General features: G+C 44.8%; 1 protein-coding gene across 3 annotated transcripts in view; it reads right to left on the bottom strand.

The window, feature by feature from the left end:
* The window catches only part of sulf2b (sulfatase 2b), an 87,491-nt gene that overhangs the window by 13,629 nt on the left and 53,240 nt on the right, over positions 1-20,622 (bottom strand). For all 3 annotated transcript variants that reach the window (XM_040152946.1, XM_040152948.1, XM_040152947.1), the window contains 10 exons: positions 14,572-14,798; positions 13,982-14,102; positions 12,952-13,070; positions 12,647-12,798; positions 11,148-11,317; positions 8,164-8,314; positions 7,864-7,963; positions 6,825-6,900; positions 5,646-5,774; positions 627-683 (listed from right to left, as the gene is read on the bottom strand). In XM_040152946.1, coding sequence (XP_040008880.1) covers positions 627-683; positions 5,646-5,774; positions 6,825-6,900; positions 7,864-7,963; positions 8,164-8,314; positions 11,148-11,317; positions 12,647-12,798; positions 12,952-13,070; positions 13,982-14,102; positions 14,572-14,731 — 1,235 coding nt within the window. In that variant the 5' untranslated portion in view covers positions 14,732-14,798. The remainder of the gene's footprint in view (positions 1-626; positions 684-5,645; positions 5,775-6,824; positions 6,901-7,863; positions 7,964-8,163; positions 8,315-11,147; positions 11,318-12,646; positions 12,799-12,951; positions 13,071-13,981; positions 14,103-14,571; positions 14,799-20,622) is intronic.

The following is a 20,622-nucleotide window of genomic DNA, read 5'->3' as shown; positions in this document are numbered from 1 at the left end:
GGTAAACGCACCTGCCTAGTATGATCATGTTAGCGTGCTAACCCTTGAGCTGTGCCCCAAATCCATACTACACACTAGTCATAACGTTAACACGGTAATTCCATGAGTAACTATAGGTGCCACACAATGCTCAGCACAGTAAACCGCTTCAGCAGTTAGAATGCAAAAGGTCAGGATACTTCACTGCTTCGTGTTCCCAGTAAGACGTTTATCAAAGTGCAACTCAGCACCGTCACTGCAGGCTGAACGTTAGTCTCGTTATATAAAACGAGAAGGAAACAAACAGACAAACACCACTGATCGTAGACGTGTGGAACCACCGGGGGATAGTTTGAACGCTCAGCTCATGGTTGGCTGGAGGGCTTGCATCACTTTCCGGTATCTGCCCGGCAGGGAAGTCCCGTCCTTACCAGTGGTCAGTCAGCTAGTATCATTAGATATGATAGTGACTTTAGATTCATTTACCCTGGACATCCTAACTGCAGTGGCAGCAGTGATACCACCAGCAGCGCTAGTCCATGTGAGAGTTACATATCATGTCACTGAGTTTGCAGTTAAAGCAGTGTGTGTTGCAGTGCGGCGGCAGCATCAGTGTGAGCGCTGAAGGCAGCGATCTGAGCATTTACCCTCTCTCCACCAGAAAGGAGTCTCTCCACACCTTCGGCTTCTTGTGTACTTGGAACCTGAAGAAGAGGAAAACAGCAGCGTGAGTTTGGTGATAATTCCTGCAGGACTCGACACTGTTGTCGCCTCCACCCTTCCTCTCTTTAGCTTTAGCTTTTTCTTGTTAAAACCAACTGGTGAAGCGGTGTTAGAGCTGCTGAAAGTGCGGCGTTGGTGCCCCCCCCCACATGATTTTTCTCCAACTGGTTTCTACTCTGGGATCTTTAACTTTTAGCAGTTGTATTTTGATTTTCCTGCCGCAGCTAAAAGAACAGCAGTCACCGCTGTGGAAACTACTGCAGGACTTTCTCCACTCATCCTCGTCGTTTTCTATATTGATCTGCAGAATTAAACTGTATTTGAAAAACAATCATGGAAACACAAACAGTGCTGAAGTTACTTGGTGCAACAAAGCTTTACATGCAAAGAAAAAAAAGTATTTATTTATTGTAAAATCTTATTTATTTTTTCACCCACACAACTGTCTGAGTTTGAACTGTTTCGGGGAAGACCTATAATTTCCTCTCGGTTTTCTTGCAGCTGGAAACACTTGAGTGTCCAACATGACTGACGCTTGCGTTTTATTAAAATGATTTTATTTCTTTGATCAAGTGAGATTTGGGCTACAACTAAGGATTATTGTAATTAACGATCAACCTGCCAATCATCCTCTCACTTAATCGATTGTTTGGACTGTGAAACGTTGGAAAGTGCCCGTCACAATTTCGTAGAGTCCAAGGTGACGTCTTCAAATGTGTTGTCTTTCCCGACCAACAGCCCAAAACCGAAAGAAAATTCCGGTTACTATCATGTGAGACGTGGAAAAGCTGCAAAATCTCACATTTGAGAAGTTGGGACCATTGAATGTTGGGCATTTTTGCACTGAAAAAAGATTTAATAATTAATGGATTACCACAATATGTGGAACTTAAGAAGGTGGATCAATATGTGCATTTAATCTCTCAAGAGATGAGTACGAGTCCTGCATCGAAACATTACCTAAGCAGAAGTACAAAAAAAGGTACTTAAAGTATAAAAGTAAAAGTACTGATTATGCAGTTACATTTTTACACATTACTGACTTGATGCATTAATTTATAAGCAGCATTTGAATGTTTGCAGCTGTTTTAGGTAAATTCTTACTACTTGTTATATTCTTTAGTAGTTTAATCAGTAATAATGCCTCGCGTTACTACGATCATATACAATATTTTGTATGTAAAATCAATATTTTGTATGCAAACGCTTAGAGCTCATACACGCCCACACTCGAACCCGTTGCCTCATTAGACCTCTTCTCAGGACAGTGTGGGAATGTACAAACTGAGCTTGACTGACGTGAAAAAACCTGAAGAAATCTGCCTGTTCTTGCATTTGCAGCAAATGTCAATTTGTCCATCTCCAAACAGCAGCAAAGACTTCTAGCAGTCTGGACTTCAATATTTCTCAAGTCCAAAAGACAGAAGTGTCTTTGTTCTGGTTGCAAAAGATTAAGAGTCAGATTTTGGTCCTGTGCTGCTGTAAGTCTGAGTTCCTCCAAAACAGTCCAGGAATGCATAATAAGGTGCACAGCTAAACTTGTTAGCGGCCTCAGAACAACATGACCCTGGTCTGATTCCAGCTTTAACAAACTGAGATCCAGCCTCTCCACGGTCCAGACTGTTCTGGTGCATCAGAACTCTTCAGTCCGGATCTGATCCCCATGTTTTCCTCAACAGAGAGAATCTGAACGGAATCGGTCCTTCGTCTTTCCCGGTTCTTATTCTGAATAAACTCTGGCTCGGTGTAATCAGTCTCACTCTCTGTTTGCCACGAAGACAGATTCCCCTGTACTTCAGAAAAAGAGAACACGCTGTAACTGTCCCTCTCTGCACTTGAGAGAACCGATAGAGCCGTGTAGGGAGCATGGAGCGAACGGCCGGGATGCAGGGGTCCACCTGACAGAGACTTCAAAACACAGCGGCACTGAGCGTACAGTGACTAAAGGTTTCTTTGGGGCTTAGAGAAAGAGACGTGGCTCTGTAGAGTTTCTGCGCGAGTCTAAACTCCACATGAGAAAAGCCCAAAGAGACGCCCGGATCGTAACTTGGAAGTTGGAACAGCATGAGATCTTTGTTCATATGGACTCGACAGCACCACGAAGTTTTTTCAAATGGTGAAGGATCACGAATGTGCTGTGAAATACTTATTGCACTTTTAACCTAAAGCTCTTCATCCCTGGAAACATCAGCACCTTCATCATCATTTGGTGATTTTGTCACTTTTTTTCATAAAGTCTTTGAAATACCATCTTCATCATGGAAAGAAGTTGTTAATGGATATATTCAGTCCCAGTTTTTGTAATTATCATTCCTTTAAGGTCATGTACCAGCTACCTGACAGATGTTAGTGCCTGGTGTGAAAAATGTTTTTATCGTCGAATTCCACATCTGGGAATCTGCAGAAACGAAGGCTGTCCAGTTGTTGTGCTATTTTTAGTTTTAGTCTATGTGCATTTACTAAACTTAATTCTTCTTGTTCTTAGTTTTTAGTCAGTGAAAACTCACTTCAGTCTCGTCTTAGTCAAAGAAAGGTTTAGTTAATGAAAGCACCTGATATATTTGTCTTGATTTAAGCATCATTAGTTTGACAACACAAACAAACAAACAAAAAAACCCGTAACGCAAGGTCCAGTTGCTAACATTTACTAGGACTTTCAACCACATCTCATGGTCTTCATTTTGAGATATATATTTTTGGTCAGACTACTAATTCCAAGTTCATGAATGGGCTTCGTGCTTATTGACTAAACTTTGTCAGCGTCTGTGAACATAGTCTAGTTTTATTTTACGAAATTTCAAGTCTTTAGTCTTGATGTCAGATTTCTAAATTAGTTTTCGTCATAGTTAATCACCATAATCCCAGCTTTTTGTCATCGTGTCAATACAGTGATTTTGTTAAAGTTTTTATTTTCAAATTCCACTTTAGTCACAGTTTCTGCTCCATGAAGTTTCATCTCGTCACCGATGCTGGTGGGACCAGCCAAACCAACCGTGCGCTCGTCCTCCTCTCAACACCTCCCGACTTCCCTCCCGAGTCTTTGGCTCTCAGCTCCGAGGCCATTGGTTCATACTGTAGTTGGAAATCTTTACAAACGACTCATAAATATGTAGTTTCATTTTTAAAAAAAAGAAAGAACATAACCTGAGGTATCCTTGTACTGTTCTGGGTTTGACAGCCCATTTAATTGGTATCCTGTTTGGTCTGACTTGCTGACCTATACCTTTGCCTTTGTTGATACTTTGATCATAATAAATATTAATAGAAAATTTGTATCCCTTCAGGCGAACCAGATGGCTCTTTGTGTTTCTGAACTGCGGCGCACCCAGGTGTTTAAATGAGGTCGTTACAGCTGAATGACGCCCCGCTGTCCTCCAACACGCTGCAGGAGGATGATTTACATACTGGTGGTGTTCCCTGTTTGCTTCAATGAGTCTCTATTCTCCTCTGACCTCTGTCTTCAAGAAGCTGCTTATCACATCCCTCTTTTAACTCTGAAACACCCCCGTCCTTTACTGGAGTAATGCCACAAAAAATACTCCTTCACCTAGGAAATTTAATGATCCATTATCCCATAAATTTTCATGAGTAAAAGCAAGACATCTGTGAAGATTCTCAGTCATCCAGCTAATGGTAATTCTAAGCGCTATACCAAGGCAACTGGACTCGTCGAGGCTCTTGAGGATGTTTCACCTCCGATCCGAAAGGCCTCTTCAGTTCTAACTGACCGGTGGGGAGTCCAGGTATATATCCTCTTGCAGGGTGGTTAACACCTCGAGAGTTGTCAAGGTCACACGTGGGTCGCCGACCCACCCAGCCATCATGTGAGTTGTTAGGGTCACATCAGTCATGGTGTGAATGGGTGTGCAGCTGCCTGGGGAGGGATCTCATCACTGCATTGTAAGTGGTTGACAGATGGTGTCGTAGACCGTCTCCTGTGTTTAGTGACTGTCTGTCCAGTTCCACGTAGATGGCTTCTTTCACTCCTCTTTCAAACCATCGGTCCTCTCTGGCCTAAATGTGTACATTGCTGTCCTCAAATGAGCGTCCCTTGTCCTGCAGATGTAGGTGGACTGCTGAGTCCTGACCTGAGGAGCTGGCTCTCCTGTGCTGTGCCGAGTGCTCCTGAAGCGGCTGTTTTGTTTAAACAGTCTACAGGTCTGTGCATCCTTTGCTGCATTGAACTGCATGCACTACATTGCTCTGCTTATGTCTCGGTGTTTTGTCCTCAGGGTGGACAAGCTTCTGGCTCAGAGTGTTACTGGGCTGAAGTGGTGGGATGTGGTGTTTGTTTAAAATCCTCCTGAGTTCTTCAGATACTCTGGAGGAAGGAATGAGAGTGTTGTTCAGTTTATTTTTGTTTTCTTCTCTGTCTGTTCTGTATCTTTTTGTGCTTTTGTCAAAGGCCTAGTTTGGGTAACCACTCGTTTTAAGTGCTTCACTGATCTGTTTTTTCTCCTTCCCCTCGGTACTCGTGGCCCTCGTGTCGTCCACGTACTTAGACAAGTGGCTGGGAGCAGTTCCTGTGAAGGAGATCAGGGCTCTTCTCTCTACTTCATCCAAATAGAGACTGGAGATGCCAGTGAGCAAACGGCACAGCTGTGCTTCCGTCTGTAGAAACCCTCATTGTGTTTGGCAGTGCTGTAGGTAACCGAGTTGATGGCGCTGATGATGGGTCTGAGTTGGGCTCCTTCCCTGTGAGTCTTGGGGAGTCCATGAGTGTGAGGGGTGGCTTCCCCGGGATACGGGTGGTAATATAGTGGCCGGTCCATCGCTTTGTGCTTTTCCAGTTGTTGTAGGCAGCTTATTACCTTTCTCTTATAGCTGCAGGGAGGATCTCATCTCAGTGTCTCACAGGTGGGCGTGTTGCTGAGTAGACTGGTCGCTTTGGTATGTAAATCAGCTGTATGAGTGTGTGTGTGTGTATGTGTGTGTGTGTGTACCTGTTGGCAGGTTTGTCAGTGTCCAGTAGAGTCAGTATCGACTTCCCATCCATATCTGGAGGAGTGTCGAGGCCGGCGATGTCCAGGATGGTTGGAGCCAGATCGATATTCAGCACCATGTGAGGGTTACTGACACACACACACAGACACACACACACAGACACAAATCAACATAAATAAACATAAATACATAACGGTTCCCTTGTGATTCATTGTTTTCCAGCAGTTCTCTCTTTGTCTCCAATCACCTTTAGGTGAGTTTTGCGGGCAAGAAACTAGTATTTGTTGCCAAAGTAAAACACCAGAATAAATAAGGAGAAGTAGAAGGAAAAAATACCAGAAATACATGTTAAAACAGTTAAAGTAAAATGAGCCAGTAGAACTGCAGCAAATGAAGAGTGTCGGGTTATGAATACATATTTGGAGAGCAGGTGTTTGGCGGCGGGTTTATACTGACGTTTATTGTGAAAAGTGGGTCTTAAATATTTAATATTTTGATATTGTGTGCAGTGTAGAAGGAAATGCAACACAGCTCTTTCTGTGAACTCATGATCACCTCGTGGAACAGCTCTGACTGTGGTAATCTACTTTACCAGAAATGAGCACAAACACACACACACACACACACACACACACACAGACACGCACACACAGTCTGAAAGACGTTGGTCAGGTTCTTGGTGTGTATGATTTATTGCACCGTTTCCCTGATCCACAGACTTATTTTCATTTTCAGTTATTCCTCTTCTTCAAGCTGCATTAATCAGTTTTCGGCCACTGAAACAAGCTGACAGACACACAACACCGACAGATTGTCACCTTACAGAGTTGTTATGGCTAACGTGATCGACCAGCTGCTGATCTCCACATCCAGCTGTTACAGAGCAGCATGATGATTCTTCTGGATCAGGTGTCTGAGTCCACCTAATTAATCTAAGTCCAGTATTCCCTCTCTTTTAGCTCTGGTTTTGGTCTCAACCGGCTCCCGAGGGAAACATCTGGCTCTTTAGCTGCTAAATGCTCCGCTATGTTCACCAGCTGGTCCCTGACTGGGTCTGTCTGCTGTTTGCTGCTGAGCAGGTAGTGGACGGTGGCTTTTTTACTGCTTTGTTTGAGCCGCAGAGTGTCTCTGTGGGGTCGGAGCTGTGAGTGACACTGTGAGTTGCTGTGTGTGCTTACATGCTGCCTTGCTCCACGTTAGGTCCTCTGATGTAGAACGGGACCCTGATGTCAAACTCGTACGGCATGGATTTACCTGCAGACACACACACACACACACACACACACACACACACTGAAAACGAACTTTGAACACAGACTAAAAGTTTGTCATCAGCCATCATTAGGGCCCAGATCTGTTCTAGTTTTAGGGGAAGTGATGTGACGTTCTGGGGATTGTTATTAATAATAATAAACTGTCAATTTAAAAAAGAAGACATTGGAAATAAACATAAAAAGTTTCTTTTGGTCACACGTCATGACATATTTCTGTCCGTCTAATCGGGAAACGGGGAAAAAAAACTGACAAGGGACGCCAACAAACTGTGGAAGACGTCAGATGACAGCAGAAATCAAAGTCTGGAGATGGATAGAAGCTGTTTTATGAAATATCTGAAACTTTATGTTCATAACTATTAATGTTGAATCTTGTAGGGCAAGAAACGCATCAGGAGTCTATAAGAATCTCTGTAATTATTGAAAGTTGTAAACATTAATTAATAATTACTAACCAAAATGTCTGTTTGCCTTCTCTTGTGACTTTGGTGAAAAGAATTTTTTCTAATGCTTTTGAAATTTTAAGTGCTTTGGAGGAATTTTTGCCTTTATTTGATAGCACATAGTTGACAGGTTGGGATGTTGTGATAACGTTGTCACCAGGACGCCCCTTAATCACATATAATACGTTCAAAAATATATATAGAATTATATATTATACATATAATTTAAAAAACTCTTATGATTGACATTTCTCTTACGTATTCATATTATTTCCAAAATGTCTCCATCAATAAAATAACCTTGACGGGTGAGTAGAAATTGCCAAGTACTTTCCAAATGATCTGAAAACCACTTGATATCTTTATCTATATATTTTCTGACAATAAGAATAATACAGAATAACATCAGCCTCGTCCTTCAATGAATGTATTAAAGAATTTGGTAAAAACTGCTGAGATGTTGTCCAGCTGATCGGTTTGCTTTTTTCCTCCTTTCTTACCTTTGACGAGGCCGAACTGTCCGATGTGGTAGCCGTGATCAGACGTGTAGATGATGTAGGTGTTTTCCAACTCGCCCGTCTCCACCAGCATGTTGTACAGCTGAGACGCACAGATGGACAGAATAAGAAAAGACGCTTTTTCTTTTAGTTCTTTAGTAAAGAGAACAATCATTTGTGTTATCGTTATATTTTTTGTTTCGTTAACTTTTTGTGTAAGTAATTCTAAGTGAGCAAGCAGCCTGTACAGGTGTGTGTGTGTGTGTGTGTGTGTGTGTCAGCAGCACCAGGTGTATTATTTACCTTCTCCACGCTGTCGTCCACAGACAGAAGCGTCTGCAGTCGTTTCCTCTGCAGCATGTTGGTGAACTCCATGTGGATGGGCTTCATGGGGCCGGTGTAACGCATGATCCAGTGCTTGTCCAGGTTTGGAGCGTAGTTGTAACTGGGAGTACTGGGGAGACGAGGAGGGACCGGGACAAAGACACGAGGGGGAAAGGTGTTAAATGCGCGGTGAAGGAAGGTAAGCGTTCTCCATGCAGCCTGAAACTCCCGGGCGACGAAAGAACAGCCAGATCTCTTCCTGTCTCTTTTACTTTTCTGGCAGACTGTGACAGAAACGCAACATGGACACCAGACTGCTCAAATCTTCCAGCCAGCTCGACTGAATGAAATTTTACTGGACTTGTCAGTGGATAAAACCCATCAGTGTTTCCGCCCTCGTTGTCACTACAGATCCGGGCAGTGTGAGTCTAACAGTCCGATGCTTTGGCTGCAGAGACTAAAACGTGTAGCGTTTCTCTGTCTGAGCCGACGGCTTCCTGAATAATGTACTGCTTTGACACGTTTTAGTTTTTGGCCTGAAGCACATCATTGAATTTTTTTTTTAGCCAAAAAACAAAAAACAAAAAACAAAATGGATGACGCGATAACGATATAGTGACGATGACAGTGACCACTGTTGGTCGCACAAAAGAAAGACGTCAACTGGAAAATTTGAATGTTTTTTTCCCACTAAAGACGAAGCAATGAATCAGTTACGAGAATGATTATCGGTTTCAGCTCTGGTCTAAACACAGCCTCGGCGTGGACGTGGTCTGAGCACGTGCGCTTCCGGCAGTGTTAGAAATAACTGCAGTGTGTTAGGAGTGTGCAGGCATGTGTGTGTGTGTGTTCGGTATAATAGCATGTGTTCGGAGGCAGGAGGAAACATCCAGCTGTGTGTGGAGTAAAGACAGCAGCTGCTCCTGTTCATTAATTACACACACACACTCCCCCTGCTGTGTTAGCAGTAGAGGATGTTCCTACAGTGTGTTCTGTGTGGATAATGAATGACTCCCATCAGCCAACTCATTTACTTCTCTCCTCCGTCCTCCTCTCTGCTCGGCAGCTACATAATTAAATTTTTGCGTTGGGACAGAAATAACCTCGGGCATCGCTCTCGTCCTCCTGACTGGACCGGCTGGAAACATCTGCACCTGCTTCACTCGCAGCAAGCGCGACGTCCGCACCGTCAGGCCGCAAAACTTTATCCGGCGCGACAGTGACGCGGCCGACAAGCAGAGCGCCCGCTCTGCGTTGAGAGGGGAAGGACATGTAAACGGGCTGAACGTGGGAGAGTGTAACCGGCGGAGTGAACGTAGGGCGGCACGTTGGCGCAGCCGTGGCTACACTGTCCCATCCCGGCAACGAGGCCCCGGGTTCAAATCCACCAGAGGAGCTTCTCCAAACACATGGCGAGTGCTGGTCCAGCGCGGAAATGAAAAATCATGCCAGCAACTGCTGGATGTGCTGGCGGAGCTTTGACAACTCTTTTTTTTGGGGGGGAACAGCTACATAGCATGAACCGAACACATGAAATGCATCGTTGAACACGAATCTTGAATCAAGTTCCCATTAAATACAGGTAATCCAGATCCTGCAGAACCGGGTTGGAGCTGCTAGCGTGTTTCAGTTTTCTGTTTGTAAACGTCTCAGGCTGTTTCCTTATTCAGTGTCTCCTATACATTATGTAAAGACATTTAATTGCCTTTCTGTGCATATTGGGCTGTATAAATAAACTTGCCTTTGCTTGTTACCTTTTTCCATGCGCACGTTCCTGTATGTGAAACAGAAAACTGAATTCAAATTCTTTACATTTACAGCGATTTGTCTCTTTTCCAGAAGAGAAAGCCTGAATGTTCAGCTGTTTCGGAGCAGAGGGGGACAGTGTTTTTCGCAGCCTCTCTGTCTTCTTATTTTGTCCTTATTTACGAGACAAAAGCAAAATTCAATCCTGTTTTATTACTGGAGGAGGCGCAACAAAACCCAACAACCTTTCCAGAATTTTTTGTTTGTTTGTCCATCTCTAAAAAAAACCCAGTTTCTGCAGAATGATGATCCACAATCGGGCTCTTCCACTAAAACATGAACCGGATCTCAAACACGGCAAAAACCTCACTCCAAAGTTCGTCCCAGCTTTAATCTTTAAAATGATTCGACGTAAAACTGCAAGTTGCACGTTCCACGAACTCCACAACTGGTTCGGAATCTTTTGTTTCCAGTTGAGACGTAACCTTACGAAACCTCCGGCTTCTCGGTTTCTCATTTCAGTGTAGCCGTTGTGTTTCTGTGGTTTTGGCTGTAGGACAAAACTAATTCAACTTGAACTGTCAAATGTTGATCACGCTGGTGCATCAGCTCTAAGTATGCACCGAAGCCATCCCTGACTTTGTTTTATCATTCTTTTCAGAGGAAAGGGATTACTGTCTGTTCCAAGTATTTCTAGCAGTGTTTTTGTGTTGCAGAAATAGAAAAACCTTCACAAAAAGCCTGGCGAGCTTAAATGGGATTTATATGGTCTCCTGACAGCAGGAGTCCGGCCGACGTTTCCTCAGGCATCTGGTGGATGAAAAAGATTTGACTGGGAGGTAAAAGAATGCCGGTCACTGTTGTGATGTCTCTGTCTGTCGGCTCACAAACAAACATGTCTCTGATGCGGGACTCAGAAGCGGACATTTTAAAAAATCAACATCAATGAGAAACAACCAAAGTCTTCAAAGGAATTAAAGTGAAATGCATGTACTCATATTCATTAACTGACACGCGCGCACACACACACACACACACACACACACACAGATATTAGGGGGGATTGTGTCGTTTAAGTCGTGTTGCTTCAGGATTTACCCTGCACTGCAGAACAGAGCTGCTCTATTGTTCCGATGGATTACAGCGTGGCTTAGGCTTATTGTGTGCGGTTGTGTGTGTGTGTGTGTGTGTGTGTGTGTGGGTGGGTGTGGGCCTACATGTGCTGCGATGCATTGGGGAAGGCGGTGCTGTACTGCGGCGCTGAGTCTTCGGGTCCATGAGGCGCTGCGTGGCTCAGTACCATCAGAACCGGGCGGTGAGGATAAACCCGCTTAGAGGAGCGGAAATACCGGATGGACTCCGCCGTGATCAGGTCGGTCAGGTAGTCCTGGTAACAAACATCAACACCTGAACATTATTACACATTTTTTGATTATTATTATTGTTCAGCATTTTTTCCCACTTTTCTTTTTTGAGAAGTTGTTGCCAACACATATTCCAAACGCACACCTCGAACCTCGGCACCGCTCTGCCACCTACGACAACCCACCAGCCGAAGGTCAGGTCCAGTTTTACACGATGCAAGTCGCGTCCGACTCAAAGAAATGTACGTAATCCAAAATATTCTGTTCTCGAGACTTTCTGGGAAGTTTCCTGGAAAGTACAATACAACTTGGTACTAATCAAAGGTAAAATAGTGTTCAGTGAAAACTTTTCCCAATACTTGCTTGTATAACCCAGAAAGCTACATGCAAAAACTTGTCTGCAGTCACACACACAACTCAACATGTACGGAGAATAAAGTTTCCAGTGATACACGGTTAAGGAATGAAAACTTGCTTAGGTTTAAATACAGCCTTTATTTCAAATAAATTCCTAAATTACATAATTATTTCCAGGAATCTTCCTTGGAAAATGCTGACACATATTAGAGAAGACCAAGACCAAGACTTGGATTGACACGGATGCAGGATAAGAAGTTGGAAATGTATTTTGTGTTTTGTATTTCACTGTGTCTTTGTAACTGCAGTGAGAAAGACTTTTTAATTAAAAGTCAAAGACACAAAAGCTTAAGTTGCCTAAAATTAAAAAGCAACAAAAGCAGATATTTCTGTATAATTATATTTTTTAATTACCAAAATTCTCCAGACTCTTTGGTTTGTTTGTTTTTGATGGTTGCAAGTTTCTCCATTTTGTTTATTTCCATTTATTTGACAGATTTATCTATTGCACGTTTTCTTCTTTGTTGAAATTTTTAATGGCTGGTGCAAAGCATTACTCGTTAAAGACGGTGGTAATTAATAGGAACACTGCCTTCAGCGAAAGATTGATTCATATTTTCATTTAAATTTTGTGAGAGGATCCACCGGCGAAACAATACGACAGAATAAAAGCACTCGCAGTCGTTACCCGTGGCGAAGAAAACACACTGTTTAAGTGCTGCAGTCGGTTGAGAGCTGCATTTGAGATTTATTTTGTGGCCAGAGAAGCTGCTTGAATCCAGACCAAAACCAGACAAACTACTACGGGACACAATACAAAATACAGGAAAAGTTGTGCTGCTCTTAATCATTAAAACAGAGGATATTGTGGGTGACAGGGACCAGGAGAGAGATGTCATTTCCAATAACTGACAGACCGCTGTGTTGTGTGGTGTCCTCGACTGTGTGTGTGTGTGTGTGTGTGTGTGTGTGTGTGTGTGTGTGTGTGTCCCTGCCTGTGGGTACTGTGCTCCGTGTTTCTCTCGGACTCCGTTGCGACTCATTGTGTAGTTGTAGAAGCGGCTGTTCTTCACCAAACCGAGCCACTCCCTCCACCCGGCAGGGACGTACGAGCCGTTATACTCGTTCAGATACTTCCCAAAGAAGGCTGGAGAGGACACACACACACACGCACACCCACACACACACACACACACACACACACACACACACACACAGAGGAAGGTGGGGGAGACGGTTTATGTCCTGCTCAATCACAGCGTCAATAAAGGCCTTAGCCTCTGTGTGTGCGCGGCTCTACCTGTTCTGTATCCAGTGTTGTTGAGGTAGACCCCGAAGGTCCGCGGCTCGTGCTGCCGTTGCCATGACAACGAGGAACAGTTCTCGTTGTTGGTGTAGGTGTTGTGGTTGTGGACGTACCTGGAGAAAAGAGAGAGAAAGAGCACATCTAGTCTGGGCCTCAGATTGATGTCAAAAGCCTTTTTAATTACTTCGACAAAATTACATTTTTATCCCAAGTGTAGATTTAGTATCGCACTTCCATAAAGTTCGGGGACTTGCCAGAGACAAATGTTTTGAAAAGTATGGTCAAAACTGCAGAAGCGTAGAAGGAGATAACCGGACTTATACGCTGCTTTCACAGAATGTCAGCAGAAGAAAGACGAACAGGAAGAACAGGCCTTGTTCCGGCCTGAGAGTGTTCACGCATCATTCCAGGGTGGTTAGCCTTAGTCGTGTCGTCACAGCAGAAAAACGACCTAACGAAGCTTCTATTGTTGAGCCACGCGTTTGTAGCAGCTTGTCACCACGTGAAACCAGACACAGACGGTGCGTAGCTCCATCTAAATGAGCTGAATGGATGGATATTTGGAAGTAACTGCCGACAGTCTGTTGACACGTCTGTGGTTCTTCTACGTCTCTGTCTGAAATTCCTGATAACTCTGAGTCGGAGGTATAACGGGTCGGAGGCTGGTGTGAACAGCCGAAGTGATCCCGTCGCTATCATCTGTGCTCAGGGAGTTCGAGCTCAGGGAGTTCGACTCTGTGTGGATCTGCTCTGCCGGGGGTGCTTTAACGGACCGGTCCAGAGGTTTCATGATGCACTTCCACAAGCTCGGGGGACTTGAGGGGACAGATTAAAAAATGGTCTGTCACAAACGATGCCCCGGAAGCTGAGATATCTTAACTCTTAGCACCTAGTTTGGGCCAGACTCCAAAAGAGACTTGATCCTACAATTCCCTTAACTGAGCCGGACTGTCTCTGAGGGGAGGAACTCAGTACGTCGGTGAGCTGGATATAGATGGAGCTTTATCTCTCTTTGGGGACTTACTTCCCAGTGAGCATGCTGGAACGTGACGGGCAGCACATGGGCGTGGTCACGAAGGCGTTGGAGAAAGAAGTCCCACCCTCCTCCATGATGCGGCGAGTCTTATTCATGGCCTGCATCGAACCTGCAGAGAGAGAGACATACAGTTAGCACACTGCAAACTTAGTGCAACCTGCTTCAGCTGCACTGTACGTAACTGACCTGTCACTAAACCCCTCCCTCAAATATTGTCCAATCACAGCCCCGGCAACCGTATCTAGGAACGGCAGGTTTGTCGAGCACCGTATCCACTGTTGCCAACTTAGCGATTTTCCCGCCAGATTCGGTGACACTTCAGCTCCACAGTCGGAACAGCAGAGAATTTAAAGGGGGATTTAGACGCGTACGTGCAGATGATGAGATGTTAGCAGCCTGAAAAATGTTGTAGCTAATGATAAAGCTAGTTAGAGTTAGTTCAGTTTAGCTTGACTTAATTAATTTCAGTTTTTGAAAATCTTGTATAAATGTTAATGTAAATAGTTATGTATCTGTAACAGTAACAAGAACAGTGATAAGAACAGCACTCGTGATGCTAATAGCTGTGTTTCAGTCACCCAGCTCGAGGTCCTGGTCGTCGGTCAGGATCAGGATGATGTTCGGCCGGATGTTGCGTCGGTCTCTCTGGAGGCGGGGCTTCAGACGCTGGCCTGACTGGAAGTGAGCATGGCCGAGCGTCACCGAGACGAACAGGAAGAGGAGGAGTCGGCCCGCCATGGCCTTCGACCCCCGACCTCCCTAAAAGATCAACCAATCAACCGCCTCCTCCGTGGATTCTCAACACCTGGAAAAAAAACCAGACAGGCAGACAGAGAGAGCCCAGTTTAGCTGCTGTGGGGATCAAACTTGTGGGTTTTTAAAATCGAGGTTTAGATCTTTAGCTGGCTGTCATTCAGGAAAATGTATCCGCTCATCTGTAGGATTTCACGAAGCCCGAACACGGATGAGGTCATCTCAAGACTCTCATTTCCAGACTTTTTGGAAAGAGAGTAGCACTGGCCACTTTTTAAAAACATTGACCTATGGTGAGGTTTTCCTGACGAGCGACCTCCTGTGTAAGAATGAGTAAAAAGTCTGTCCCGCGGGTGGCGCTATGGGAAAGGCCATGGGGTCATGAAAACTTAAAGGGTTCGTCTTCCAGGGAGCGGGTATTATGTAAGTCACCTGCACATGGATGCACAATTCTGCATGGACGTCTTTGTGGAGGTCTGCTTGCATGTGAGCAGGGCTGTACAACTCTGTCTCCACTGTGTCTGTCCCTTCTTCTGCACAGTAGTTGTAGGGAGGAGGTTGGGCTGGATGGTGTAGTTAGGTTCAGGCTACTAAAACACTTGGTTAAACCTGCATTAATTGACTGTTTTGGCCACTCGGTGGCAGTGTAACAAGCTGTGAACAAAGCATTTGACAACAGTTGTTGTGGCAAACGTGATCAACCAGCTGCCTACGTCCACATCCGGATGTTACAGGACAACATGATGATTCATTTGCAGTGGTATCCACCTAGGAAGTCTAAGTTCAGTCCTCCCTCTCTTTTAGCTCCGGTTTTGGTCTCCACCAGCTCCTGAGGAAAACCTCTGGCTCTCCAGCTGCTGGATGCTCCACTATGTTCACCAGCTGGTCTCTGGCTGTGTCTGTTTGCTGTTTGCTGCTGAGCGAGAGCGGGACAGTGGCTTTATCAGAGCTTGTTTGATGAAAACAGCTGCCTGCTGCTGCTAGAAATGAAATGTTTTCTTGAAACATTGATAAAAAAAAACTTAATCGAGGTGTCACTACATTTCTTACAAAATGTATTTGCTAATGCACATTGTTGTGTACGAATGTAATTTTTAGGGGACGGGGTCGGTGGCTGGGGTTGGGGGCGGACGGGGGCAGTGGGGTGGGGGTGAAGTGGGTGGGGTGCAAGGGGAAAGATCACAAGGTTCATCTGCTGGGAAATGTGAACACCTGCAGAAAATGTCACAGAAACCTGACCAGCAGTTGTCGAGGTGTCGTGGACTGATGTCCTGCTGCTACTGAAGCAAACACGGTATCATTGTTATTGCAGGAGAGTTTGGGTGAAATGTCTCAGAGAGAGCTGCTTTCACAGAAAAAACAAAAACGACTGCAGGATTTTTTGTCCAAATGTTTACAGGAGAACGTGACGGGAGGCTAAAATCAGTGTGTCTCTGTTACACACACACACACAGACACACACACACACACACACACATTTGTGTTGTGTTTTGTGTCAGTGTGACTGATAGGATTTCTGTGTTTTATTACCGGAAAAACAAAAGACTGCAGCTAATAACTGCTGTGTGTGTTTGTGTGTGTGTGTGTGTGAGTGCTTGTGCCTTTTGTGAGTCTCTGTATGTGTCCATGTCTTTCTATGGTTGTGTGGACAAATTTTGGTTTGACACCATCGCTGTGAGGACATTTTGTCCGGTCCTCACACCTTCAAAGGGCTGTTTGAGGGTTCAGACCTGGTTTTAGGGTTCAGGTTAGAACCAGGTTTAGGTCAGGGTTAGGGGCTAGGGAATGCATTATGTCAAATAGTTTCCACAAAACTAATGTAAGACAAGTATATGTCTGTGTCTGTTTGTGCGTATATGTGTGTGTGTGTGTGTGTGTGTGTGTGTGTGTGTGTGTGTGTGTGTGTGTGTGTGTGTGTGAGTGTGTGAGTGTGTGTGTGTGTGTGTGTGTGTGTGTGTGTGTGTGTGTGTGTGTGTGTGTGTGTGTGCGTGTGAGTGTATGTGTGTGTGTGCGTGTGTGTGTGTGTGTGTGTGTGTGTGTGTGTGTGTGTGTGTTGAGAGCCCACAGCAGGGTGCATCATGCAAATTAGCCAATAACCAAAACAGAGAAGGCTCACACACAGTGATATAGGTGTGTGTGTGTGTGTGTGTGTGTGTGTGTGTGTGTGTGTGTGTGTGTGCGTGTGTGCGTGTGTGTTAGTGTGTGTGTGTGTGTGTGTGTGTGTGTGTGTGTGTGTGTGTGTGTTAGTGTGTGTGTGTGTGTGTGTGCGCGCACAGTGTGGTTGCTGGTGGAGCTCTCATGTTAAAGTGGTCTGGTGGCTCCAGCTGTTAATAGACTGAGATTACACACAACCTGCTGAGAGAGAGAGAGGGGGGGGGGCACATGAGCCCAGCTCTCTCCCTCTCTCCCTCTCTACCTCTCTCCCTCCCTCCCCCTCCCTCTCCCTCTCTACCTCTCTCTCTCTCTCCCTCTCCCTCCCTCCCTCTCCCTCTCTCCCTCTCTCTCCTCCCTCCCTCCCCCTCCCTCTCCCTCTCTCTCTCTCCCTCCCTCTCTCTCCTCTCTCTCTCCCTTTCTCCCTCTCTCTCCCTCTCTCCCTCTCCCCCCTCCCTCTCCCTCCCTCTCTCCCTCTCTCTCTCCCTCCCTGCCTCTCCCTCTCTCTCTCTCTCCCTCCCTCCCCTCTCTCTCCCTCTCTCCCTCTCCCTCCCTCCCTCTCTCTCTCGACTTGAGTGGACGAGTGTCTCTGTCAGTGGACTCACATCACAACCTTAATTCTCCAAGTCTGCTGGTTCCACATTAAAGGATAAGTTGACATTCAAGTTAATACGACGGTCACATGGCATGTACACCGAAAGAGCCGTGTCACGTCTGTCTGTCTGACTGTCTGTCTGTCTGTCTGTCTGTCTGACTGTCTGTCTGTCTGTCTACAGATCTATCTATCCAGCCCTTCATAACACGACTACACTAAGAGATGGAGGACAAAATCCAGTCCTCATTTGGTGTAAAAAAGACTTCTGAAGTTTAGCTAAAGCTAACACTCTGTTCTGTGGAATCAACTCATCTTTTCTTGTTAACTTATTGTAAATATTAAAGTTTATTAATTTCAGGTTAATTCAACTTAAAATTTCTAGCTTTTATTTTAGGATTCTTCTAACTTGAGTGCTTTTGACTTAAAACTGATGACAGCTGTGCGTCTTTAATGAATAGATAAGTTACGGCTGTTTCTTCTCATTATATGAAAACAATGTGAATCCCGATAGAGAATTCGGTCCTTCCCCCGTGAACTGGGAGCGGCCTCGCATGTTGTGTTTGTGAGGCGGCTCCGACGGGAGCAGCTGCGGCTGGAAGTTCCTCGTGTTCAATGAAGAACTGACTCTTCAAACTGAGAAAATGAACAAAGACGAACCTTCCGCAACAGGCCACATTAGTTATGTTGACAGAGAGTTCAGTGAATGAACACATTTTTAATCAAACCACCAAGATAAAGGTTTCCGCAACAAACCGTTTTAATTACGCTGAAACGGATTCAAAAGCCACCTGAGCAGCCGAGTTACGCGTAGGTTTACCGCCCTTCCCTTTCAGGGACGCAACAGCAGCTTTTTTTTTGACAGTGACAAATGGCCTCAGAATAAAAGAGACAATGAAGTTCAGGGAGAAAAAGCCGGCGAGGAGCTCAGTCATTTCCCCCAATCAAATAATACAAAGCAACGTTCTCAGTGACAGAGACATGTGTAGCTACGGCTAAGCTTAGACACAGGCCTAGCACACTTCCTTAGTCGCCTGACCACTGGACCGAAATATCAGACAAGGTGCTACTGCTGAGACATCTTATTATTATGATGTGGACACACGCTCCACTGAATGTAGAACTAAAAAACAAAGCACTGAACACTGTCGAGCTTGAGAAGATTAGATGCTAAAGGCTCTCAAAAGTATATGAAATGTTTGGCCCCTTTCAGTCATATCGCATTTATAAAAATTCTCCTTGCTGAGCTGCCGACATCTGCCTGCCGGCTTCACGGACCACGATGATAAACCGCATTTTCACTTCTACTAAGTCGCTCGTCCGCGCCCCCTAAATTAACAATTCACCTCTGCTAGGAGAGCCCGCTCCGCATCGGTCGCCCAATGAGGGAGCGGCAGACACCACTGGCAGAAACCAAACAGCGCGTTTCACCGTGTGAACCAAAGCAGACGGGAACCGTACGATTCTGGTTCGCCGGAATGCGTTTCAGACTCTCTGCTAAGCTGCGAGCACTCGCACGGTTCAACTCTCACCATCTGATATTTGATACTGTGGCTCTGCTCAGACTGACTCCCACCTCCTACATTTGCAAACCGATTTTAATGTTATCTAATGTTAATGCGGCTTTTGCAAGCACAAGCATTCTTTATGGCCTGTAAGTGCACGTAAGTGGTTGCGTATGTGTGTGTTTTTTTTATGTTGCATTACAGTTCTAATATGATTTCACTACGATGGATGTAGTATAGGCGTGTGCCTATAATATTACATATAAATAAATAAGCAAGATAATTTGATTATCAGTGGTGTTTTGATGTTATGATGATTGTGAACATGATACATTTAGAAATAAACAGTGAGACTGGGAATGAAGAGATGTAGGATCTGACCCAACACTAGAGCATTTTTTAACCCAGTTTAGGGATCAGATGATGAAGCCAACATCTGGACGGAAGCAGAGCAGTCCAGCTGTTGGCTCCGTTCAGCCCAACACGTGTTCTGTTCTGCAGTGACCCTGCACTGTGTTTTAACCCACCGCTGTTCCTCTACAGGGCCTGTCAGTAATCCGCTTCGCTATGTTTATGTGATGTCGTCCAGTCTCATTATGAAACGGACTGAGATCAGACTAAACCCTGGACTCAACCTTCAGGATTATTTTTCCGTCTCGGTCTGGGTCACTGCGCTCTCGACTCCACGTCCAGCTCCGGACACGGCAGGTTCAGGTTTTTCATCATCCAGAAAAGATCTTCAACTCCGTAACCTGCAGCACAATACGACCGATTTAACAGTTTTTGTGTTGTTCAGAGAAGCAGCGAAAACAGCGTTTTAAAATTTAGACGGTTGACGTGATCTAACCTCTTCCAGCGTATAAAACCTAGAACTATCTATAAATATCTAGCATTTCTGTCACCCTGAGTTGGTCGAGAGGCTCCAATATTGATTAGGACACAGAGACGTAAAAGTCAAAGTGTCCGTTCGGCCAGTCATAAGAATTTACCGGTGATGCCATTCATTTAAAATAGTAAAACCGCTAATTAAAAACAAACTTCTGCTGCCGGGCGAAAGGGCCCTCTCTGTGTTTGGGCCCCGGGTAATTAGTTCCACCATTGTCCCTGCTCATTAATCATTTCCACTGTAGCCTCCAGAATTATCTACCTGGAACAGACAAGAAAAAAAAGAAGAAAGAAAATGAGAAGAACCCAAGTGACTGAGTTGGCAACTGGCCGACGACTAAAACGATCCAATGCCCTCAGTGTTTGGTTTAACATATTTGGTCATTCGAGGTGGAATATTTACTTTTGCGGTCACAGAATCAGATATTATATGAGCCCTGCAGCTCTTTCTAACCACTGGGAGCCAGTTCTTGCTCTCATCGGACCAGACAGCCGCTTCCTAATAGGCTCATCTCGTCCGCCACCGTAAGAGAAGAATGAGTCAAACGCCCAATAACCTTGATTAATGACAAACATTAGTATAATTTGTCTTTGCTGTAGGTGAAGAGACTAATTAGCCAGCGGGGTTAAAATAAAGGTAATTCATTTTGTTATCAGTTACATCTCATTACCACATCATTAAAACCTCAAACAGCTACTGCGGCTTTAGTCTTGGGAGCATTTCGTGGGATTTTTGATGTTAA

The sequence above is a fragment of the Xiphias gladius genome, chromosome 18 (genome assembly GCF_016859285.1).
Source record: "Xiphias gladius isolate SHS-SW01 ecotype Sanya breed wild chromosome 18, ASM1685928v1, whole genome shotgun sequence".
Lineage (NCBI taxonomy): Eukaryota > Metazoa > Chordata > Actinopteri > Istiophoriformes > Xiphiidae > Xiphias > Xiphias gladius.
This window is presented reverse-complemented; position numbering and strand designations above follow the sequence as displayed.